The 25,967-nt window shown below is 36.6% G+C and overlaps 2 protein-coding genes across 10 annotated transcripts in view; one reads left to right on the top strand and one right to left on the bottom strand.

Annotated features, from left to right (window-relative positions):
- The window catches only part of LOC132700053 (bromodomain adjacent to zinc finger domain protein 2B), a 131,331-nt gene that overhangs the window by 43,308 nt on the left and 62,056 nt on the right, over positions 1 to 25,967 (top strand). For 8 of the 9 annotated variants that reach the window (XR_009618597.1, XM_060667210.1, XM_060667157.1 and 5 more), the window contains exons 5-8: positions 5,151 to 5,271; positions 8,407 to 8,715; positions 17,009 to 17,276; positions 21,071 to 21,421. Coding sequence is in view for 8 of the 9 variants with exons in the window: in XM_060667210.1 (XP_060523193.1) it covers positions 5,166 to 5,271; positions 8,407 to 8,715; positions 17,009 to 17,276; positions 21,071 to 21,421 (1,034 nt within the window). In the remaining variant the exon portion in view is untranslated. The remainder of the gene's footprint in view (positions 1 to 5,150; positions 5,272 to 8,406; positions 8,716 to 17,008; positions 17,277 to 21,070; positions 21,422 to 25,967) is intronic. The other variant, XM_060667175.1, reaches the window with a different exon arrangement.
- On the bottom strand, positions 173 to 2,034 carry LOC132708112 (uncharacterized). Its single transcript, XM_060680236.1, has 3 exons — positions 1,750 to 2,034; positions 1,115 to 1,682; positions 173 to 624 (listed from the first exon to the last, which is right to left on the bottom strand). Exons 1-3 carry the CDS (start codon positions 2,032 to 2,034, stop codon positions 173 to 175), a joined length of 1,305 nt encoding a protein of 434 aa, XP_060536219.1.

Genomic DNA, 25,967 nt, shown 5'->3' with positions numbered 1-25,967 from the left:
GACTGAAATGTTTTTAACTTTCCTTCCAGCAACAAGTAGGACTGCCTCCGTTTTTTGGGGGGCTAATTTCAGGTTTTTAGATTTCATCCATTCCGTGACATTGTAAAGGGCATGGTTGGCTACTGTTTCCATCATCTCGGCTTCTTTTACTTCTGCTAAGATAGCCAGATCGTCAGCATATCCGACAAGGGTAATACCATTTGGAACAGGAATTCGGAATACACCGTTGTAATACACATTCCATAGGGTTGGACCTATTACGCCTATCTTCGAAGTAGCTTGCTATGATGTTATACAGATAAGGGGCTATGTTACGATTTCGAAGCTCTTCCAATATACCACACCATGGTGCCGTGTTGAAGGCATTTTCGACGTCTACCGTGACAAGAGCACATAACTTCCTCCTTCCCCACGGTGTCTGTTTTACTTCGTCTATCTTTTCTCGTATCCTTCTCAAAGCACTGATAGTTGATCTCTTTTCCCGAAACCCATGCTGTTCGTCTGCCAGTCCGCCAGTCCTTTCAATTTCTTCCTTGAGACGTTTTACCAGCAAATGTTCCAGTAGCTTACCAGCTACATTGATTAAGCATATGGGTCTATACTTCTTATCCTGACCTGGTTTCTCTATAATTTCCATATTCTAGGAAATTCTCCCTTCAGCAATATTTTGTTCATGAGGTCTGTGCACTCCTCAATATAATCCTTCGCAATTGTCTTTATAATTTCAGGAGGGAGATTGTCCGGTCCAGGGGCTTTGCTATCCTTTATTTTTCCAACTGCAGTTCTTAGTTCTTCGACAGTAAACAGAGGTATGTCCCTAGGTTGAACTGTTACCTTGTTCCACTTTTGCAGTGGTCGAGTCGGAAAAAGTGACTTAGCAATTTGTAATTGCTTTTCATCTGACATATTTAATGGTGGATATTTTATTTTGTTATCTTGTACCCTCTTCCCCAAATGTCTTTATCTACTTCCTCGATCACTTTCTTCCATGCAGCTTTTTTTGCCTCAGAAATTGCTCTTTTGAGTTGGGCTCTATCTGTTTTATATTTATCATGGCATAATCTCTTGACTGATTCATCGCTACGTTTGTTCGCTCGGACCATCTTTCTCTTACTTTCAATGCATTTTTTCCTCGCTTCTGTCACTTCTGCTGTCCACCAGTACACCGGTCTTCTTGCGCTGCTGCGTTTCCTTACAAAGGTCTTATCGCACGCATTTGTTGCCGTAAAATGCTCTGCTGATCTCAGATTGTTATGGTTATTCCTGAGTTGTCTGCCTACTTCCAGAGACAGATCGGTAAGCCTTTCTTTATTTATTACCCAGCGCTGTGCTGTATTGGGTTTCTGGAGCTCGGTCCAATTGCTTCCAGTGATTGTATACAGGATATGCTGATGGAGACTCAGGTTTTCTTCTTCAAGGACTTTCCAATTTATGACTTGTCTGGCTATCTTTTGGGTGCTAAATGTTATGTCAATATATGACTCACTGCTTCCCCTGATAAAGGTTGGTACACTGCCTCTATTGTGTACAATGAGGTTCTCTTCAGCCAACCATTCTGATAGTAATTCCCCTCTCCTATCTTCTGGTTTAGGGCTCCACAGAAAGGATTTAGCGTTGAAGTCTCCTCCAATGACCATCTCTTTCTTTTGTTTTTTCATATCTTCCCTGAGGTTATGCAATGTCTACGTTTGGTGATATGTAGCAGCTATAGATTATAACATGTGGTGTCTCCACCCATACGAAACCAACCCCTGCACCATGTTGCAGGATCTTGATCTGGACTCCTGGGACATAAATCGCTGCGTCCATATTTTGGTCGTGAATCCATTTCCTACCTTTCAATTTCTTCCGGTTTGGCTCTGCTACCAGGACAATATCCGCCCCATGTTCTTCGGCCATCTTATATAACATATCCACCGCATTTGAGCCTCTATCAACATTTCCTTGCATAATCTTGATGTCCTCGTGTTGGCCCTGGTAATGCTCCCTCCTACTCCTGTCTGTTGTCACTGGTTGTGTTAGATGTTGCATCATTTTTGTTAGTTTTGTCTTTTCTGCTTCAAAAGGTTGCCGTAGACAGGGCATTTTATGTTCCCTGTTCGGTGTCCCTTTCCTCCACAGTCATAGCATGTTGGCTCGTTTTTGCATCCTGCGGCTTTGTGTCCTTCATCTCCACATCTGTAGCACAATTTCGCACGATTTGGCCCTTTGCACGTTCTGATAGTATGCCCATGTTGAAGGCATTTGTAACACTGTAGGACTGGTATACGCTCCTTAATACTACAAGAGCTCCATCCGATCTTGATCCTATCCGCTTTTTGTAGGATTTCTGAAACCTTAGGGTTCACTGCTAGTGTTGCAGCCTGAGAGCCTCTAGAATATGGTCTCATAGACTTCACCTCTATATCCCCTTCAACTCCGTCGGTGTAGATCTGCAGTGCCACTTTTAGTTCCTCAGTACTAGTTGCGGCGTCTATGCCGTACACATGAAGTATCGTCTTCTGTTCCCTTGCAGTTCGAGCTTCGGCGTTTGATATTTTACCTTCTATTTGCGCACGTAATAACTCGGTATTCGCCTTGTTGCTTTTCATGATTAATAGAACTTCACAATTTTTAGTCTATTTTACTTGCTTTATATCTATATTTAGTTCCTTAGGGCTAATTTGGTCTTCATTTCCCTCAGTAGCTCAGCATATGTTTTATTCCCTGCCTTAACAATTAGAACATCTGTGTCATTGTCTTGGTCAATTTTTTTTGTAGTGTTAATCGCGTTCTTGTTGATTTCTTGTTTCGGCACGTGCAGGCTTATCCCTATCTTTGTGTCTATGAATGCCACTTCGAGCAGCTTTCTGACCATTTCAGTTTCATACCTGTCGGGTATTGGCATCCGTATATTATTCGTTCCCAATTTGATTGCCGTCTCTCTAAGGTCTACCAGAATCTTGTACAATTCCTCATTTTTTCTTTCATCGCTCACAGGTCCCAGTGGACAGAGCCTGAATACGGTACGTTCGCTGGTTGCCATTCTCCCAATTTTTACTGAGGTAGTGAGGTATGCTACTTCAGTAGTCTCTTTTGGATCTCCCAACGACGTGAGTTCGGGATATCTCTCCTTAAAAATCCTACTGATACCTTTAGTCATTTCAGGGTCTTCGGAGTATATCGCCAGGTCACCTCCAGAACTTTTTGATAGGGGGTTTCCCACTTCGATTTTTACATTTTTGTATGCCGCCTCGGGCCAGGTCTTCTTTACTGCTCTCAAAAGATCATCTAAGGATTCTATTGCCCTCAGAGACTCCCTTATGAGTTCTGATTCTTTCTCCTCTGCCAATACTTTCATGTATACAGTTTGCGTTTCTGTGTCTGCCATATTATGTTCATTGCTTGTTTGTGTTGCTGCCGAGTTCTTCTCTGTTTCACTACTCTTTCTACTTCCGCCTTTTCCCAGCCACATCTGTATTTCTCTGCCTTTTAACCTGCTAGCTATGCTGCTTAACCTTACTACCGAATCTTTGATCTCCTTTTTAAAATTTATATTTGTCTGGATGACACTCATCAACTTTGTAACCTGTACATCCATATCTTCGATCAGTTTTTTGATTGCGAGTCCCTCCTTATTTTCTGTCTCTTCCTGTTTTGGCGAGGTTTCCTCTCTAGGCCTTTTGGCTGGATTTTCCGTGTTCTTGGTATTGGCCCGCGTTGGGATCTTCCTATCAGACTTCTTTTTGCAAAAGGATCCTTCACACCGGACCAGCTATAGCTTCTCTCCCGTGTCTTTAACCCAGTAGCATCAAAACTCCAGAGAGCCTGAGTTCCACCCTCGGAGTCGCGATCGCATTCTGTCACACCAGACTGGCCCGCTTTACAACCAACCTGGGCGCGCACTGAGGTTTCCGAGTCCCCCTGCACCGTAATCGAATTTATATTATGTTGTTCCGTCATGAATTTTATTCAAGGTTTTCCATGTCCATCGCCAGGTCGTCATAAGGTTTTTTAATTTAGCGTGAAAAGAAAGACCCCTAGCCCTCGTTGGCTAATAGTGTCAGGGACGGAAAAAAAAAACAAGAGTTGGTCAAGAGAGACCGATAGGAAAGGCAAAAGAGGAAGGGACCCCACCCAAGAATAGTAGAAGGAAGTGAAGCAAAGTGGGATCCAGCTAGGGCACCTAGGGAACTTTTTTGTTTTAAAGACTTCGAAATAAATAATAATAATAATAATAATAATAATAATAATAATAATAATAATAATAATGATAATGATAATAATAATAGTCTTTGTTGAAAATTGAGATACGTTTTTGTAATAAGAGAACCCGTAGTAAAGAAAAATAAAATATAAACAAAAGAAAAAGTAAGTAAGTAATTAGAAATAATTCTGTGATTTATTAAAAGACTAAAAACCTAATCAGCACTTTATTTATTTATTAACACGCCTTTAGTGTTCTTTCTAAATAGTTTGAAAGATGATAAGGCAAAGAAATGTTTTGCCTTGTCTATTTTTAAGCAACACCCAAGTCTACAGCAGTTGTTTTGTATTTTTTGGCGGCGCTGGCGATCAAGTAGCATTAAACAGGGGTAAAACAATACAAGGCAATATGACAATGCAGACATAATATGTTACAGAGAAAATAACGAAAGCAACAAAATGGTTTTTGCGAAAATACTGCTTAGTCCACCTCGGGTAATTTAATTTTCGTAGTTTCAGGACGTTGTGCATCAGAATGTACATCTTTGGTCGTATTTAATCGACCCTGTTTCTTAAATGGTCTAAAAGTGGCGACCCTGTATATCACGATGAGCAACAAAATCAATTATTTCTCAAACTTCCACCGACTATTTTAATACCATTTACACGCACGAGTATGGATAGTTTTTCAAAACAATCGCGTGATAATGCACCCTCGACAATGGCGGAACCATTCACGAGCTGTCAAATCTCTTGAAACGACGAATATTCGTTTTCGTTATATCATTTTTAATAGGTAACAATTCGTTTGACGTTTTGGCCGAAACCGTTTGTCTTTCGAGGCCTGTCACACGCTTATAATAAACGGTTCTCAACTAGGGTGGTTCTGCGATCCCGGCAAACCTGTATATCTATCGAATCGGCCATTAGAAAGGTGCCGCGTGGCTAATCGAATCGTTTTTCAGTATTGCGGACAGGAAATGGATAAAGAAAATGGGAAGGCCAACGAGAGTACTTCTGGCCCAAGCAAAGTGTCAAACGTTCAAGATCCTGCCGCACTGCTGGACGCAGCTAGCCTCTTCGGCGGTGAGTTTCGAGGTTTTTTTTTTTGATTTTACGATTTCTTCCCCTTAAATTTTGATTTCCGGAATAAAAATTATAACTACGTATACCGGGTTAGTAAAAAGTACAGGTAGGCTTAAATATGTCCCAGCTGGTTTTCGAACACGCAGAATTCGAAACTGCTGACGGCGGTGTTGTCGCATTTACCACTTTTACGTTATAGGGGAAGGTTAAAGTCTGTTCATAGATATAAGAAAGTAACTAACTGATACGAATTAAGGAAAGACCCGGGCAAGCTGTAAGAATGAAATATGGCCGAACAGGTCCGTAATTTGCTTAGAATTTAATTATTCGGAGTTTTGTTAGGAAAGATACTAAACAATATTTATTTTTTTATGTATGTATTTATGTTTAAATCTAAAATAAAATTACAAATTATTTTTAATACCTACCTGAATTACTTAAAATTATTCACATAATATATCAGTATCACTATCGGTATCATCGCCTGTTCTAATTATTATTTGTTCTATATTATTTGCATTTGATTGATATATGAAATAAGTGAGGTACGTCAATAATAAGCAAACAATATTTAATCAATATGCACAATTAAAAGGTATAAAGAATATATAGAACACATTGTGAAAAACAAATAAAATGCCTTACCTTAACAAAGATACTGCAACCAAAACGAAAATAATAGTCTATAACGATGAACCAAATATATGCACCCACAAAACACAGGCACGAAACCAAGCCAAGCCAATGGGCTCTTCTCTATAGAGACGGACTTTGCGAATTCGTTATCAAAAAACTGTTTTCCGAAGTTTACCCCATGTTAATGTGGAAATTGTATACGAGTTTTTGGGCAATTAACGAAAATTTAAACTAACCTCAGGGCATTGACGTTATGGTAGTTCGCTACGTAGATAATATGCATATATAAAACTGTTCTACATCTATATCTTTTTTGTTTAGCACTAATGGGTATTTGACTCACGAGTTTATTTGACACGAGCGGAGTGAGTTTTTAATAAACGAGTGAGTTAAAAAGTTTACCGAACGTGTTGCGTACTATACTTTTTCTGCGACCGTTAGTTTTTGGGTACATTTTCGCAAAACATCACGAATACAATCACTAACATGACTGTCAGAATCGAAAAACGTCAAAATTCAATGCGTGGGAAATATCTCGATATCTCTATATCGATTGCTCGCTAATCCGTGCGGTAAAATCCGGGAAATGTCCGAAGTAGCTCGGATTTATGGGAAACGAGACTGACGTGGTAAAGTGACGCTTCCCGCACCCTAGATCGGTGGATAATTAGGTATTTTACAGACGGGAGCAGAAAAAAATATTTTGCCTGCAATTTTTTTTATCATTTTTGTAAGAACAAACTCCATCGCTTTCAGTTAAAATAAAAAAATGTCGAACCTGATTTGTTATTTATGATGGCGATTAATATTTTATTAATATTAAAAAAAATGTGATAGTATAGTACGCAACACGTTTGCTATACTTTTTAAGTCACTCGTTTATTAAATACGCTGTGATCACCTCGTGCCAACTTGTAACTCAAATATCACACTTGTTGCATAATGTAACTATTACCTGTTCCTATCAATGTCTTATTATATCTGATTTACCTAATAATAAAACTCTAATTTATTATTTATGAGGGCAATTAATAATTCAAATAAAAATAAAATGTGATAGCAACACGTTCGGTAAACTCGTTTATTAAACACTGGCTCCGCTGCGCTCCGCTCGTGCCAACTCAAATACCACACTTGTTGCATAATATACTATTATCGATTGCTTATTATCTCGAATTTACCTAATGTAACTCTAATTTATTTATTATGTCAATTAATATTTAAAATCAAAATAAAATGTGATAGTTTAGTTTTAGTTTAGTACTCGTTTGTTAAACACTGGCTCCGCTGCGCTCCGCTCCTGTCAACTCGTAATCCTAATTTCAAACTTGCATAATATACTGTTACCGGTTGCTACTAATGTCCTATTATCTCGAATTTACCTAATAAAACTCTAATTTGTTATTTATTATGGAAATTAATATTTAAAATCAAAATAAAATGTGTTAGTTTAGTACGCGACACGTTGGGTAAACTTTTTAACTCCTTTGTTTGTTAAACACTGGCTCCGCTGCGCTCCGCTCCTGCCAACTCGTAACTCAAATGCAACACTTGCGTAATATACTATTACCGATTGCTACTAATATCTTATTATCTCGAATTTACCTAATAAAACTCTAATTTGTTATTTATGATGGCAATTAATATTTAAAATCAAAATAAAATGTGTTAGTTTAGTACGTGACACGTTGGGTAAACTTTTTAACTCCTTCGTTTGTTAAACACTGGCTCCGCTGCGCTCCGCTCTTGCCAACTCGTAACTCAAATGCCACACTTGCATAATATACTATTACCGATTGTTACTAATGTCTTATTATCTCGAAGTTACCTAATAAAACCCTAATTTGTTATTTATTATGGCAATTGATATTTAAAATCAAAATAAAATGTGGTAGTTTAGTACGCGACACGTTGGGTAATCTTTTTAAGTAACTCGTTTGTTAAACACTGGCTCCGCTACGCTCCGCTCCTCCCAACTCGTAACTCAAATACCACACTTGCATAATATACTATTTCCGATTGCTACTAATGTCTTATTATCTCGTAATTAACTAATAAAACTGTAATTTTTTATTTATGATGGCAATTAATATTTAAAATCAAAATAAAATGTGATAGTTTAGTACGCGACACGTTGGGTAAACTTTTTAACTCCTTCGTTTGATAAACACTGGCTCCGCTGCGCTCCGCTCCTGCCAACTCGTAACTCAAATGCCACACTTGCATAATATACTATTACCGAGGGCTACTAAAAACGGCCGAACCTAATTTGTTATTTATGATGGTAATAAATATTTAAAAACAAATTAAAATGTGATAGTATAGTACGCGACCGGTTTGTTGAACCTTTTAAGTCACTCGTTTATTAAACACTCGCTCCGCTCGTTCCAAATAAACTCGTGACTTAAATATCGTTCACTGCGCATGTTCCATAATTTACTTACTTTACTTTATCGTTGACTCACAGTGTACTTTGAATAATGGAAAAAAATATTTCAGCTTACTGGCCAAGGGGTGACGCGAACGCGGCTAATCTGTTCGCGGCCGCAGGCGGTTTCGGGCTACCGCCCCACGCGGCCACCCTGCCGTTCGGCATGCTGCCGCCAACGGCGTCGGCACCTGCGGCCGGACGGGGCGGCGGCGGAGGCGGCGGTAACTCCGGCCTGCCTTCTTACCCGGCCGTGTCGTCGGCGTCCTCTTCGAGTGCGGCGGCGGCGGCGGCCGCCGCTGCCGCCTACAGCAACGCGTACAACAATACCCTGTCGGTGGCGGCCAGTCAGGCGGCGAGTTTGGGAATGCCGGCGGCAAGTAAGTGAAAATTTGACGATATAAGTGTTCTTCTTCTTACATCCAAACCATCTTCGCATGTCTCTCATCCAAGAATTCTGTCTTCTCCCAATAGATCTTTTACCCTTTATCTTACCCTCAATAATTAAACTTAGGATTTCGTATTTTGGGCTTCTCATGATATGTCCAACGTGTTGGGTTTTTCTTATTTTTATAGTTGGTAAAAGTTGTTTTTCTTACTTTCTGTACCCAGGGAATACGAAGAAGACATTTCGAAAGCCTCTAGTCTTTTTTCGCAACAAGGATGAAGGGTCCAACACTCACATCCATATAAAAGCACAGAAAACACATAGGTCATCGCCATTCTCATTCTGAGTTCCAGATCAAGTCTAGATTTAAGATTTCGTATTTTGGGCCTCTCATGGTATATCCAAAGTATTGGGTTTTTCTTATTTTTATAGCCACAAAAAGTAGAAAATTAAATTTATTTTAAGCCACGGAGATTAACAAAATGAGACAATCAAATGTATTGCTTAACGATTAATTAGATTTAAATACCTCTCTATTATTAAACTAAAATTTTGACAATATTAATTAAGGTTTTATTGTCATTTTTGGGTATATACAGCAACAGGTCGTTTGTAAATATTAGATTTGATAGAGACACGGTGTTGTCGAAACAATTGTGATACGAAAATATATAATTTCGTGAAAATCTGAACTTTTAGTTCTTATTTATTTTTATTTTATTTTATTTATTTAAGGTCAAAAATTTAGGAACAACGGTGGACGTATCAATTCAAAATTCAGAAGGGAGTAGAAAAAATACCTAATTAATACACCAATATAGTGTTGTTGCAGCAATAGTGAATAGCATTAGCAATAGAAAGAAGCATAAATATTGGAAAAGTTAAAATAAATCATAAAGTACTAGAACACATACTTAATTAAAGTTGCAGGTGGGTTCTAAGTTAATATTTTGCCATTTAAGAAAACCGAAGATATTCAATTTAAAATTATTATTACTCCTTTATTTTGAACACCCTGTAGCGTATAATTCAAATTCCGCGGCGTATAATCTTTTACGTTATGAGATATTTGTAAATGTACTTTTTTCTAAATTAGAAAATCTGCAGCCAGCCCATACAAAATACAATCAAACTGTAGCAGTAGCATCTTACTTTACAGTATAACAGGTTTTTATTATTTTTTTTCAAAAATACCAAAAATTTTGTGGCTTGGTAGGATTTTGCAAAATGAAAAAAAGCAACAGGAAGTATCAACAAATTATTATATTAATGAATAATGAAGGAGAAATATAAAATTTGTTAACTTAAGTATCTACTCTGCTTCAACATTGAAATCTAGCTCCTCCACGTCGAATCCATTTTCATTTTCCACTATACGTTTATTTGATTTTAAGCTGCTATAAAAAGGCAAAACATCTCCCGGTATATTTCGTTTAAGTTCTTAAGTTTCTCTTCTAAGACTGGTTTACCACAAAGGCACAGATGTGAAAGGTGAACTAATGGTTGTGGATGGTGTCCCTCTTATATTTTTTTAATATTTATTGCCTGGTATCCATTTGTGAAATGAATTTTCTTTAACTTTCTTTAATGAACGGGCCATTATTTTTCATTTTTGTTACTATAAATGGCCTTTTTTACGGCAGTTTCTCACAATATCAATGTAGTCATCAAGCGTATAAACACATTGAAATAATTATAATTTGCATTCTACATCGCTGAAATCCGAGTCGTTGTGGGTTGAAAGTTTCATTCTAAAATGAAGAGTATGTATTTTTATTGAATGGAATGGAAATTTTCAAGGTCTAGGAAACATTTTGCAAAATAAATATTTATTAATTATTGACCACATTACCCGTTCATCTAATTTTATCATATAATGTGGGTTGGTAGCTTTTTGCTTAACAGAGCCCAAATACGAGTGACCCTTAAAACTAATGGCGTTGTCGTCATTTTTTTGCAAGTGTGACGACTTTTCTATTTGCCATTTTCTTATAACTTGGAAACCAATAAGATAATGAACCTTACTATATCGTCTGTTTTGTTTGTTTGTCCGTCTGTATGTTTGTCCTAGTATCCGGCATTCTAAAAATCTCATCTGTTAACCATACCGGAAAAGATATTGACAACAGAAGGTCGTAGGGCGATTCAACAACTGAACTCCATTTTGTCGTCAAAAAACAAGGACAACGAAAATCAACAATATTGAACCCGTCTCCACATATGGATCAGAAAATTGCCAAATAACTTCTAGAACGAAAGAACTAATCAATGCTGTAGAAATGTCTATTTGGTTTATATTTCATCGAATAGCACGCTTTTGGAAACAGAAAGTTAAGCTTTTAATCACATAAAACTGTTGTCTCGCTTATTTGTTAGTCAGTTGAATACGCTCTTGCGGTAAGCAATTGATTTTTGGAAAAACAAAGTTTTGTAAAAGGCGGCTTTCGGTTTCCTGTTAGAAAAGCGGCGCAGTCGGTTGGATAGTTTTATCCAAATTTGGTGATGTCGGTAACTAATTCCCAGTTCAACCAGATGTTAACATCGAACTCTACGACGTCAGGTTGGACGAACTGCATACAATAAGGGCCTTCCGGTGCTACGCGTGTTATAAGAAGTTCCTCAACGTTAGGAATCATCCAACCTACGCGTTCCTTGAACTGAGAAGGAGGAACGCGTCCTTCATAAAACCCGTTCCCGATCGAAGGTGTGTGTATGCGGGATTCGGGCGACAGAAAGAGACGGCGACGGCATTTCGCTGCCTTCGAGACCCAGAAAGACGCGAATGTATGTGTGTGTGTGTATGTAGCAGTAACTCTCGCCGGTTCTTCGCTGCAGTATTTTGATCTGGGCAAAGTTTAACGGCAAATGTAATTTGTTTTATTGATCTACTTTGCTCGCGGGGTCCTCGTCTTCGCTATATAGACCCCGTGCGGATTTCTCTCCGTCTCTTTCTATCCATCGCCTCTCGCGGTCTCCCTTTCTCACCCCGTTCCCTCCGTCTCTCTTTTCGTCTCGGTCTCTATCGTCGCCACAGCGTTCCCCGGGAAGGCGGTAAAAAAAAGGACGACGTCTGGATAATAGAACATCTCTCCGCTGTATTGGTTTATGGATTTATGTTTTACGTTCTGTTTGTTTGCGATTTCCATCATCGCGAGGGCAATTTATTTTTCGCCCATCGTTCGATACGACCGTCGCCGCGACGTTCTTCAGGTAAACGGGGTGAAGCGGGAGGGGGGTGGTGCAGCGCAGAGTCGCTTGGGGTAAGCGAACGCAGTTTCACGCTTAAAGTATGTTAAAAAGAAAACGATTGTATTTAGGAAGTACAGAACCAAGTATTTATTACATTGGCACATTACAAATAAACATATGAAAAATAAAAAAACAACTTGTCTTGCCATTGGGGTAACTGTTCGCAGTCTTCAGGCTACATATTTATTTGCATAAGTCGCATAAAAATATCCCTGTTTCATAAGAGATGCATTGTTCATGCCACCAATCTTCGCATTTGAAGCACTGAATCCATTCTTCAGCAGGTGGCTCTTCATATTTTTCGTTGCGTAATGGACAATTGTTGGACAATTTTTCATTTTCCGAAATACAAGAAATGGTCCCGGTTGAGGGGATAAAGATCTTAATGGGACTGTTCTTTTCTTCCTTTTGTTAGATTTAGCTAATTCTTCGTTTTGTTTGTTTTCCAAATCTCCTTTAAATGAACTCGAAGCTGTTATTTTCGATTTTAAACTTTTTCTTTTTTCTTTTTGGCATTAAGTGCAATATCTTCAGTTTTCTCTGTCTTCAAAACTTATGGTGTTTTGAAAACCTGATGATAAGTTTTTGGTTTAGCTTCAACTCTTTGATTTGGCGGGCAAATTTTTGTATTGTCTAATGTCTGATTCTCATTTCTGTGGTTTGGCAGGTCAGTCTGTCTCATCATTTTTTGGTTCATTTTCATCTCCTTGAACTGGTAAGATAATATTTACATTGTCAGTTACAGTAGCTCGGAGGAAGTCATACTCTTAAAAAATGCCGTCGTTAAATGGATAAATTTCAGTCACTGAAAATCCCGAGGCAGCATTGCCGACTGTAGCAACTTGTTTGTAGGCTTCGTTAAAAAGAGCAGCTACTTGATATTGATACTCCTGTCTAATGACTGAACTTTGTGGCTGCTGTGGGGAGCTAAAGTAATAACTGAAATTCCATGACGAGTGATTGTCTAGAATTAGTAAGACAGGAGAATCTTTTGTATTATGAACATGATCCTTAAAATAATATAACCAATTCATGAACAGATATGAATTTATGAATGCGGAATCAGATACCATACCAACACATCCGGTGGGCCCTGCATCAAGGAGCTCACCCTTCATCCTTTTCCTCGGAAAAATGAAGGCAGGTGGTTATTGTAAATGCCTCTCTCAGCACATACAACTTTTCCTACCACTTTTTTTCCTTTCACGGATACGACTCTGGGTGTCATTTTGGGAACCGTACTCATCCCAGTTTCATCCATGTTAAAGATGCGGTTCGGGTTAAAATTGTATTTTTCATACAGTTTCTTTAAGTTACAAAAGAATCTGTGAACTTGTACTTTATTAAAACCAATTGCCGTTGCAAGACTTGTTGGAACTGAGTGACGTAATAGCAGTCTCTCGTGTCACTTAAGGAATTCTCCAAAACGCACTAGAATGGAATCAGCACGAGAAGCGTGATTTAACTAATAAAACCCCAAATACACAGGTAATTCTTTATTTTACTGGAAATATGACCTAAGGTCGAAATTGGAACGTAACAGATGCCATAAGAAAAGGTCCAAACTATTTAAATATGGGGACCTAGTAATATGATAAATAAATAAAATAAAAACAAAATAAATAAGATACGCTTTCTGCGATTACTGTTGTTGTACAATTGTTTTTATTAACAAAATTGTGAGTTCAGTTATTGAATCGCCCTACAACCCTGTGTAATTCTGTTGTTAATATCTTTTTCCGTCTTCACTAATATACCTTTCTAGGTACTTATACTCTCTATAGCCTTTAATACTATTTCCTAGTTGTATATTTTACTGCTAGATGTTCAGTTTTAGATGTGTTCATTGTGTTATACTCAATGTCGTATTCATCATTCGCTATAAGTACCTGATCGTCTGTAAACACCAAGGTGTACAGGCAATATTTCCCTATCAGTATTCCCATTTCGGAACATTTTCTCATCCATGATCTTATCGCTCTTTGGACATATATTTAGAAGAGGGTGGGGGAAACACAACAACCATGCTTTAATCCCTTCGATATTTTAAACGGCGATGATATTCTGGTTCCTACCTTTATCATGCCAAGAGTGTTTTGGTATATGTTTTGCAATGTCTTGTTTATTTCATAGTCATGTAATACCTTGGACAATTTGTTTATTGGCACGCTATCATATGCTTTTTCCAAGTTTCTGAACATTAAATGGGTCGTCATGTTTCTCGTAATTCTCTTTTCCGCAAGCTGTTGAATTACGAAAGTATTATCCAAGCAGAATCGACGAAAGGAACGTACCAGAGAAAAAGATATGGTGTGGCCACATAAACAGAAATAGGCGACCAAGAAGACTCCTAGAATATACACCGGAGACCCCGCAAATCTTGGATAGAAGGAATTCAAGATGCCACGAAAAAGAGAGAAATGAACGAAGAGGATTGACACAATGTAGAAATCTGGAGATTGAAGCGCGGGAAGCGGCTATATATAAAAATGTTTTGAAACAATTTACAACCTGAGGTTGCTGTTCCCCGCTCTGAATAACTCAATAAGAAATGATTAAGGATAAAATTGTATTTTATTGAATATAAAGCAAAGGTATGGTATGTTCATAGATATAAGAAAGTGACCATATGCTTTTGAATTAAATTATCCAAGGGTGGTCATTAACATACAGTGCAACAAGATTATTACTTATAGTTTCGGAATTTAAATTCAGGTAACATTGTGGTCCGTAATAGAAAATAATTTTATACCTACCTGTGTTTAATATTCTTTGGTTTGGTATACTACTTAGTCTAAGTTTATTAGTAATCATTCTTATTTCGTGTGTAATACAGCGTGTGTTGAATCGTGTGCGAATTATGCAAAATGTAGTGTATCTCAGGAGATGCTCCCACCCAAATGTAGAAAACACTATTCTATTGAGACTAAGGAAGTTATAAACAATGTTTATTTGATTTTCATTGAACGTGGTGCCAGCAAGCAAGCATATTTAGAAGAAACGGCCACATTGGCGAAAATTCCAACATCATCTGTATGGAAAATTGTGATTAATCGCATTTCAGCGAGGGAAAAAAAGCGAGGCTGACATTTTCTCGAGTGTAGATGAAAGTGATCAAGACACAATACGGCGTAAAATTTACCATTTATACGAGGAACAAAACGTGCCTACATTAGATATCTTAGAATTAGGAGGCTTGAAAAAGAACATGGGTTTTAGATTTAAAAAAATTGATAAAAGGAATGGAATCTTTTAGAATCCAGAAATGGCGACTGGATTATCTGGAAAAAAATAGGATTTACAGAGACCAACAAAGGCCAATTATTTTATTATTATTATATTATATATTATTATATTAATATTATATTATTATTATATTATTATAATATTGTTATACTATATTTTTTTATAATTTGTTATTTTATTTTAGACTTAAACATAAATACATACATAAATAAATAAATATTGTTTAGTATCTTTCCTAACAAAACCCCAGATAATTAAATTCTAAGCAAAGTACGGACTTGTTCGGCCATATTTCATTCTTACAGCTTGCCCGGGTCTTTCCTTAATTCGTATCAGTTAGTCACTTTCTTATATCTATGAACAGACTTTACCTTTCACCACCAAAAATGTAATTAGACCATTGGTGGTTATTACAGAAAACAATTGAAACAAATTCTAAAGGTGATTACCAAATTGTGTTTCAAGAAAACACTTAAGTAATTAGAAATAATAGATGAAACTAAATCTAGAAAATTAGGAGAGGTTGATATCTAGATATTTTTAGAAAAAGCTCCTTTATTTACCCAATCATCCAATTACAGTAGTGGAGCCTAGTTATTATCGCAATATACGTTAATAAAAATCTTTAAAAAAAATACCTAAATCTTCCAAATATCGACGAACACAAATTTTCATTCGGTACCGAAATACTTAATTGCCTAACTAAAGAAAGCCTATTTGGTTATCTGATATCGTAAATTGTTACTCACTTAATTCGGCCTTTCATATAGGTTTTTATTCAAAAATTTTGCAGATGCCGGCGTAATAATTATATATGCCAACAAAATGTGTATGGTTTCCTTTAAAATTATCTTTAGCAACGCGAGAAAACCAGAGGAGAATTACGTCTGTCGTTATGACTTATTTCGTCATTTTGACGTCGCGGCCTACTAAGGTATTTTATCGGAACCTCACACCCACGCCAAAAAATAATCACTGAACGTCTGTTTTGTTAATTAATTTCATTGTGGCAATTTCATCCGGAATGCGAAAACTTCGCAAACCCGCATAGAATTACTATTTTGAGAACGAAACCAGTGTCGTGCGCTTAAATTCGGATGGATACAAGTAGGTAAAATTGGGATCTTGATACGCATAGGTGATCAGTTTCTAAATTTCATAAAGTTTCACTTGTTAGGTGCCGAAAAATAGCTTTAGTCCCGGTAATAAACAATAAAAGGGTTACAAAGTATACACACAAACGCACAGTCTATCTTATACAATTCAATTCAATATGGCGTCCCAGGGCAAACGAACAAGGTAAATGACGTTTCTTTATAAGCAAAACTGTTGGTTTTTTAGCAAATATTCCCATTTTGTGACTTTTGAAAATGTTTAGGTAAATCTAAAATTGACAAAGCCTCTTAATTTTTGGTCTTAAAGTATATTTTGCTTTTCTTAGCTCTTGGTAGGTATTGGGTGAAAACATTCGTCAGTGTAATAATACTATATTACAAAAAATATAAAATTCGCCATAAGCTTTAATGAATCATAAATGATACACGATACAAAAATATTATACTTGAATCGAATCGAATATGTTCCCATTACCCACCACAGCATTAAGTGGCTTCAATCTTATTCAACTTATAAAGTCCGCACTTAAGATTACCTTAAACACCCTGTAACATGTAACAGCTTTGTTGAGCCACCCTGTATACTTTAAAATAATTTCTTATAACTTTTGAAACCAATGACGTAATTAAGTTTTCATTAGTTAATCGAATGTTATATGTCTTTATTGTCCACAGGTGCCGCCTGGTGGTCGATGGCCTCTCACCTAGCAGCCCAGGACTACCTAGCTCGATTGCAAGCGTCCGGTTTGAATTTCCCAATGGGAAACCCTGCCGATCCGTATTCCGCGTTGGGAATCTCGTCGCTGGCGACTCACCACAAGTCCTCAAAAAACTCCAAATCTCTTTCTTCGAGGTCCGGCTCGAATAGCGCACGAGAGAAGGTCTCTACGTCATCTACGGGGGCCCACAATTCGCATAAACTCAACTCCACACTGACATCGAGGTAAATAGTATTAAACGGTGTTTTATGTATCCCAGAACAGTACTGGTCGTAGAGTCAGTTAATATGATTGAAAATGAAGAAATGATTTCAATGATAAGACGCATTGCAACTACAAAGGAGATCTAGATTATAACATTTTCAATAATAATGTATAAATATTAACTAATCAAATATATACAGTGTTTCAAAGACAAGGATGTCTATCATGAAGATAGACATTATATTAGAAAGACGTAAAATTTTAATGTTGCCGTTGAAGATAGCTTTCCGAAAAAAAAAAACGAGATAGTATTTTTTATTATGAATTACAGTGATGTGCCAACCATTGTTTAAATCACCAAAAAGGGTTTACAGGCGCAGGCTACTATAATACTATTTAGAAATCTTCTGGATTCCTCCTGCATACTTACTGGCGCATAATTGGCTCGCATTATAACTTTACTTATTGTTTAAGGGGGCGGAGCAAAAAGAGGGCCATGAAGATTGTCTCGAATGACTCGAATGACTCATTCTCTGACAATTAAAAACCATTAAATTATACTATTAAACACTAATATTCTAGTCCACTGCGATAAAAACCGCGATACACGGTTAAAAAACCCTATTTTGTTACCAATTTTTTTGCATAGATATTCAATATGATTACTAAAGCATAATTGTGGATCCAAGATCACCCCTAAATATTTAATTTCGGAAACAAACTCAATTTTATTACCCTGTATATCCACAGGATACCCCGACTTATAAAATTTTTGCCAGTTAACCTTAGAACCGATAACCATGCACTTGGTTTTGGAGCTATTTAATTTCAGTTTATTTTGACACAGCCGTTCGTAGAAATACTGCATTTCGGTGTTCAGTATGGTAACTATTTTTTTGCAATGGTTTCCAGAGACTAAAATAACCGTGCAAATAAGTTAAGGAGCTTTTAAAAACCTGATACATATCATTTATATGCGATACCGATCCGTTCGAATATTTTGTTGTGTTTCTCCAATATTTACTTTTAATAAAACTTCGGAATTCCTCCTGCGTCGGTATTTGTTGACTCGAACTAGCTAACGTTTCGCCATTCCTCCTGTTGGCTTCTTCAGAGCTTGACTGAAACTTGAGAGGGGCGGAGCTAAATGAGGAGCATAAACATCGTCTCGGATGATTGATTCTTGTATTGGTGACAGTTAAAGACCTGAGTCGCGGTTAAGATTGTTCGGTTACTTCTAGATTTCTATAGACTCTCGGATTTTTCCTTGGTAGAAGAATTGATTACATGCAAGAATTTTAGCTTTATCGAATAAAACTTTATGTTCGGTTTCGTGATTGTATTCGGCAACTGCTGTGATGAGTTCATTTGTTTTAGTCTTAAAGATCTTTTACGTTCTTTAAGCCTAGTTGATATTTTTCGTCCGGTCTCTCCAATGTAATCTTTGCCGCATATGCATGGAATGCTGTAAACTCCTGGCATATCAAATGGCATTTTGTTTTTGACGGATCGAAGATGTTGGGAGATTTTTGAACAAGTGGTAAATCTGGTTTTGACGTTATATTTCTTTAGAACTCTTGATATGTGGTCAATGATGTTTTGAATGTAAAGAACTACTACAGTGGCAAGCGATTTCGTTCTCATTGCTATTGGAAGTTTGTGGTGAAGTGAACGCTTAATATCTTTAAAGTATAAATTATTAGAAAGAGAAAACAGCTGAGGTAAGGTGTTTTAATTATGGGTTCAGTGACTCGGGCTGAGATAAGTTTACGGCTCTGTAAACAGGAGAGTTGATAAGCGATGATTTTTGGGTCGGATGGTTATGTGACAATGCATTAAGGTATCGGCCTGTGTGCGTGGATTTTCTGTAAACACAATGACCCAATGTTAGGTCTGATTTTCTATTGATAAGAATATCTAAGAATGCGAGATTATTATTAGTTTAAAATGCAATGTTAAAACGTATGTTAGGGTATATAGAGTTTAAATGTCTAAGAAAATCTACTAGGGATTATTGACAATGAGGCCAAATAATAAAAATATCATCGACGTAGAATTTCCACAATTTTGGTTATAGGTGCAAGGTTTCGAGAGCTTTCTTCTCGTAGGCTTCCATAAATATGTTTGATATCACTGGTGATAATGGAGAACCCATAGCTGTTATTTGTTCAAAAATCACCGTTATAAGAAAAATATGTAAAAAATAGATATCTTAATTAGGAGGCTTGTAAAAGATGAAACTGGTGTTAAATGTGGCAGCAAATTCTGTTAAACATATAGAAAAAGCAGAACAATCGTAAATCCATATTGCAAATAATATAGAACAAATAATAATTAGAACAGGCGATGATTTGCGATAGTGGTACTGATATATTATGTACTTAAGTAATTTTAATTAATTTGAGTAGGTAATAAAAATAATTTGTAATTTTATTTTAGGTTTAAACAAAAATTCATACATAAATAAATAAATATTGTGTAGTATCTTTCCTAACAAAACCCCAAATAATTAAATTCTAAGCAAAGTACGGACTTGTTCAGCCATATTTCATTCTTACAGCTTGCCCGGGTCTTTCCTTAATTCGTATCAGTTAGTCACTTTCTTATAAATTTAAATTAAAATTAAATATTTTTTTTATTTACATTATCACTACAATATAGTTTAACCTAAGAAAAATAGTAACACCAACACTTACAAATAACACTTACAGTTGCTAAACTACCAAGTTTTGATTAAAAACAGTCTTCTTTACTTTGCAATTAAAACTACTGAGAGAGCCAGAAAATAAATCAATATGCTCGTTATTTGTGAGTAAAATATTTGTCAGCTTGCACATTCGATTCATAATCGAGTTAATGCCATATTTGGTCCTATGAAAATCAATGATAAAAAGAGCCTTATTTCTTGCATTAATAGGAGAAATATGAAAACCAACAGATGCCAGAAGATCTGGCGAATCCATCAAGTTATTAATTATTTTGTATAATGTAGCTATGTCAAAACATATGCGCCTACTCTCCAAAGATGTCAGATTCAAAAGCTTCATAATCCCCTCGTTGTTTATATCGTCAAATGACATTCCCAATTTAAAACTTATCCCTCTAAGGAACTTACGCTGCACACGCTCTATTCTTTCCTTGTGAATTGCATAGTATGGTTGCCAGACATAGCTAGCATACTCTAAAATTGAACTCACAAGCGCACAGTACAGCTCCCTATACGTAAAGATGTTCTCAAAACCCTTCAAAGTATCTAGCTCTAGCTCTGTTTTGTACATCAAAAGACAATAGTGTTGCTTTAGAAGGGATTTTGATATCCTTAATTTTGTTGTTAAAAAACAATAAAACGAAATGTCCAAAATCCAAAAAATCAGGTCTCTACAGGTTGAAATGTTTATCTTATCCTAAGAAGAAGAAGACATTTTTGACGTCAATTTTGATATATTACATACAGCCACAAAAAGTAGAAAATTAAATTTATTGGAAGCCATGGAGTGCCACAGTGAGACATTCAAATTTATTAATTAACTATCAAATAGATTTAAATGCCTCTCCTTTATTGAACTGAAATTCTCACAACAACATTAATTAAGGTTATACGGTCATTTTTCGGTATATGTAGTAGCAGGCAGTTTGCAAATATTACATTTGATAAAGACACGGTGTTGTGGAAACAATTGTCGTTAGTTCTTAATTTTTTGTCTTGTCTGGAAAAAACGGAGAAGAGAAACAAATGTAGTTAGAATTGAACATTTTCACTGAAAATTTGAAAATGTTTTGTTGTGCTTCTCCAATGTTTGTTTTTTTTTTTTAGCAGCAAATCGTCTTCGTCGAGTAACGCCGCTCTGAAATACTCCTCGCCGTCGGGCCTGACAATACAACCCAGTATAAAGTTGCCGGCGACGAATGCGGTGGGTGGCGGGGAAAAATCGCGGAAATCGGGCAGTGCCGAGTTGAGTTACCTGAACAAACTCGAGAGTAAACAGAAAAACAGTGTCAGTGGCGGCGGCGCGAGTGCCAAACCGTCGTCCCCTTCGCCGAGCATATTCACCAATCCCCTAAGTTTGGTCAGTAACGCGGAAAAGGGCGTCTCAATTTCAAATTGCGGCGGCCAAAATTCCGCGAACAACGTCAGTGGTGCCTGCTTGCCATCGAGTATTTTAAGGTGAGTCAACCGGCAAAGTTTCAAAGTAAAATTTTGCGTCGGTTTTTGTCCAACTTGCTAAAGTCCCGCCAATCATCCTGTTGACTCCTGGCTCGCATTTTACTCTGTACCCGCTTTTATATTGTTTGAGGGGGGCGGAGCTAAATAAGGGGCAAAAACATCGTCTCGGATGACTGACTCTCATATTGGTGACAGGTAAGGACCTGAATCGCGGTTAAGATTGTTTGGTTGCTTATAAATGTCGTTGGTAGAAGAATTGATTACATTCAAGAATAAGAAAAAATATTCTTTTGGTTTGTCTGCAAAATGAGCTAAAAGAGGCTCTTTTAATTCAACTTCGTCGTTAAACCGCCGTCCACGTAAGTCCTTTTTCAAATATCCAAACATATAATAGTCGCTCGGAGCCATATCTGGACTATAGGGAGGATGATCTATCTGTTAGAACCCACACTCTAAAATGGCAGCTTGTGCAACACCAGCAGTATGGACAGGTGCATTATCGCACGCCTCTGGTCAGTTTTCCTCGAAGTTTTACACGTATGCAGTCTCGCAATTTATGTAATAATGTTGCGTAGTATTTACCATTGACAGTGGTATTAGTTTCTTTAAGATCTATCAAAAGAATTCCTTCACAATCCTAAAAGATCGTGGCCATCACCTTTTTTGTTGACTGTCAAACTCTGAATTTTCTTGGAGGTGCTTCACCCTTACGACGCCACTCCATTGATTCTTTTTTCGATAGAGGGTCATAATAGAGAACACAATAGTTTCTATCACAGGCTTCGGCTTCGACCCACAGAGTTCCAAAAAAGACCGCGCACAGTCGACACGGCGTTGTTTTTGAATAGCCGAAAGGTTTTTAAGAACCCTTCTTGCACTAACCTTATGCATACCTAAATGATCATGCAGGATTCGACGAACACTTGTATCAGAAAGCCTGAGATTTCCTTGACCTTTAAACGTCGATCACTCAATACCACCTCTTTCACAATCGCAACAATACCTTCCGTTATGACTTCCACTGGTCGACCAGTTTTTGAATCATCTTCAAGGGACTCCTGACCCATTCGAAAACGTTTTGTCCATTCTTTCACTACAGAATACGATTTAGAGTTTCCTTCGTACACACCATCCAGCCTTTCTTTAATAATTTTAGGTGCTAACCCTTTTTTGTCAAAAACTTTATGACTGCTCTATACTCAATTTGCGTTATTTGCGACATTTTTTCGGACACGTCTTGTTTACTACTAACTACTGCACGCAAGACTTCTATTTTTTTTCGCAGCCTACTCAGATATATATTTAAAAGAAGACATCGTGATACTGGAGCTGCATCTATGTCAGGCCGGGAAATTTTGGCGCTAACCTCGTAACAATCCTAACCGCGACTTAGGTCTCTACCTGTCACCAATATGGGAATCAGTCTCTCCTCAAACAATACAAAAGTAGGTCCGGAGTAAAATGCTGGTCAGGATGATTGGCAAGTTTGATTTATCAACATCCGACGCAGAAGTAGTAGCAGTAGCAGTAGCCTGTGGAAGTTTCTTTGTAAAGAAACTTAAATAATTCAAGGTGGACGATTGTTGAAAGATTATACCGAGGGTTTAACCACCGTGGTAAAAATTGCGGCAGTGAAATCAGTGATTTCCGTACGATTTCTCAGAATATTATTCCTTATTTATACCTTACAGATGAAAAATCTTCAAAATATTAATAATATTACCCGAAGCATAATAAACGATTTTAATACCTCGCAAATCTCATCCCAAACAATATCTACCAAAAGCAAGCGAAATGTTAATAACAAAGACAAAAATGACTCAAGAAAAAACACCGTTTTCAAATTTTCTACGAAACTTATGAATATTGTTAGCAAAAAAATCATTTTCACAACATACTGCACATTGGGGAAAAACATGTTTGTTTTGCTAGAGACTTGGATAGATCACACTCATTTTAAATTGAAGATATCTTACAAATTTATATTGGATTCTTTCAATTTCTTCATTGAAATATTCACAATTCTTGACCCACATTAAGTTTGCGGAACTCCAAATTAGATCTCACATAGGAATAAAATTTTTATTACGTTGGGATTTATTAGCTCCTTTCAATATCTGATGAGAAAACCCAGCATTTTAAAATTTTTGCTAATATTTTTATAACCGTGCATTTTTTTACATTAAAATAAAGTTGATGTGCTCAACTCCATTTAAGTGTGCTGTTAACATCCTGCAATCCCCAACTGAGTATACTGCAACTTAAAATTCAAAATCATCCGCAAAGGATACACATTTACTATGGGATATAACATTATGAAGATCAAATTAGTACCCTGCGGAACTCCTGACAAGACGTCAGATATTGAAGACTCATAGTTATTAAAAACCAAGAATCGGTGAGAAAAGATGATGAGATCATTTTCAAAATTAAAGGCGACTAGTTTTTCTTTTGAAAACAATGCATGAGGCGCCCTGTCAGACGCCTTTGGAAAGTCAATATATACTCAATATGTTTGTTGTTGTTGGACGCCCTTTCATAAAACCACGCTGATTTGGACTTATTATATTATATATTCTATTAGTTATTTAAGATATTAGAATTTTAATGAATAGTTTATATTTTCTCCTCTTATGATGAGAAAACAGGGCCCGTTTTAATCGTAAAATAGGCAATTGATCTTCGGCTTTTTTTCTGGAACACTATTCAATTTTTTAGTCTTGTTAGTAATTTTTTTTTATTTTGCTGAATTGTCCTGGAAAATAAAGACGTATTTATTTATTTCTGTTAACTTCGTGTTTCTGGTCTTTTCTCTAAGCTCTAAGGAACATCTTAAACATTTCGTGACCTGAGATTGCTTGGGTAATATGTTTCTGTGTTTACATTTTATCCATTTCTTAATGTCCGAGGTTTATCTCTGTCCATTCCAATAGTCTTTATTCCTCCATTGTTGTCTCTTTCACCCCGGAGTGAGTCTTACCTTGCCCCTTTTCATGTTCATTATTTCCCTCTTTCGTTATCAAATCTATTGAGGTTATTCCTGCTATAACCTGCAGTGCCACCGCTGTTTTGAATGCAGCAGCATTAAGCCCCACGTTGGGTTTTTCGGGCTTTTTACTTTTAGTGCTTCCGCCCGTATAGTTGTTGCATACACTAGCACTTAGCGCAGCACACCGCACAGTATGTTCAGCACAATGTTCTTATCCACAGACGATACCAACAGTCCGCAAAACAGTCAATCTTTGCTCATGCTTGTAATTTAATTTTAAATAGGTCCTTGTACAAGATATTCCAAAGTGTCGGTCCTAGTACGGATCCCTGCGGTACTTCGGTTTTAATTTCGAGTGTTTCCTGTTTAGCTATATTTCGATATCTTTCTCGTTGTTAGTTTTTGCAGTATCAAATTCCCGTTAGCTGCGGACATCCAGTGTTTTTTCGCTTCCCTTTTATTACTGCCAATAATCATTTTTATCATAATTGAAAGGTTTATTCGAATATTGAAGAGGAAAACATAGAACGTTGCCCAGAAAAATTTTATTTCGCACCCTTAAAACCATTAAGATTTTTCTTATAAATTATATGACAATGTCAATATGACAAAGTTTATTTCCTTTTAAATTCCGTTAAAATAAGTATAAATTTAACTTTGGCAACGTTGCACTTTAAAGAGCATACTGGTTCATTTTATCCCATTTCGACGCGTTTTCGGAGGTATTTTGTATTTAAATTCTGCAATTTTGTGCAACCGGAGGAGAGGGAGTTATACTGTGTAATTTTATTTTTTTTTACATTAAATGTCAACAGAAGGGCAGGGTATGAGGAAGTATAGGTTCAGCAATAATAAAATTTATTAAAAAATGAAAACATAAGTTTAACAGTCAAAGAATGTCAAATTATAAAATATGAAAACTCAAAATCTGGTATAAATATTAAAAATCACTCACGTTTGTAAGATAAAAAAAATTAAAATATTATTTTTCTTCCATATTTCTGGTCCGATATCTCCCTAATGGTTGACTTTTGACCCAATGTTAATATATAACAAACTATTTTAAACAAAATTCAAAACATTCGCAGCCTATATCTACATTTCGAGACACCCTGTTTAGTGCTTACATGCATATTGCTGTAATGCTGTAATGCTTTAATATTACTGAGAAAAAAAAACTAATATCATCGATAACCTCATTCGAAACCAAAACACGAAACTTTTTTTCATTTTTCATTGGTTAACACCCTGATTACGTCACCCGTCAAAGAATATCCTTTGACAGTATTTCGCTTAGTGGTTAATCCCTCGGATTATACTTAAATTTACGTCGATAAGAAAGCGTCACAGTAATATTAAAAAAATATGTATTACAGTTGAGTTAGTATAGCGGTAATTTCAAACGGCTCGATTTGTAGGCAAATTTTAAAGGAAATTTGTTCTTAATCACCAACTTAACCTATCAAATGCATTTATTTTGACGAGAAACTGTATAACTGAAACGAACTGTATAAATAATACGACTATTTTATTACGGCCTTCCATTAAAAATGTTTT

The sequence above is a fragment of the Cylas formicarius genome, unplaced genomic scaffold (assembly GCF_029955315.1).
Source record: "Cylas formicarius isolate icCylForm1 unplaced genomic scaffold, icCylForm1.1 PGA_scaffold_10__41_contigs__length_53128322, whole genome shotgun sequence".
NCBI classification, from domain to species: domain Eukaryota; kingdom Metazoa; phylum Arthropoda; class Insecta; order Coleoptera; family Brentidae; genus Cylas; species Cylas formicarius.
Note: the sequence above shows the minus strand (reverse complement) of the source record. Positions and strands in the feature narration are given on the sequence as shown.

Bases quoted from the DNA above. Each gene is read 5' to 3' on its own strand.
- LOC132708112 (XM_060680236.1), bottom strand. From the start codon at position 2,034: ATGATGCAACATCTAACACAACCAGTGACAACAGACAGGAGTAGGAGG. The intron at 1,683-1,749 runs GTTGGTTTCGTA...CACCAAACGTAG, and splicing joins TCCTGCAACATGGTGCAGGG to ACATTGCATAACCTCAGGGA. The intron at 625-1,114 runs GTAAGAGAAAGA...TGGAAATTATAG, and splicing joins GAGGAAAAAATGCATTGAAA to AGAAACCAGGTCAGGATAAG.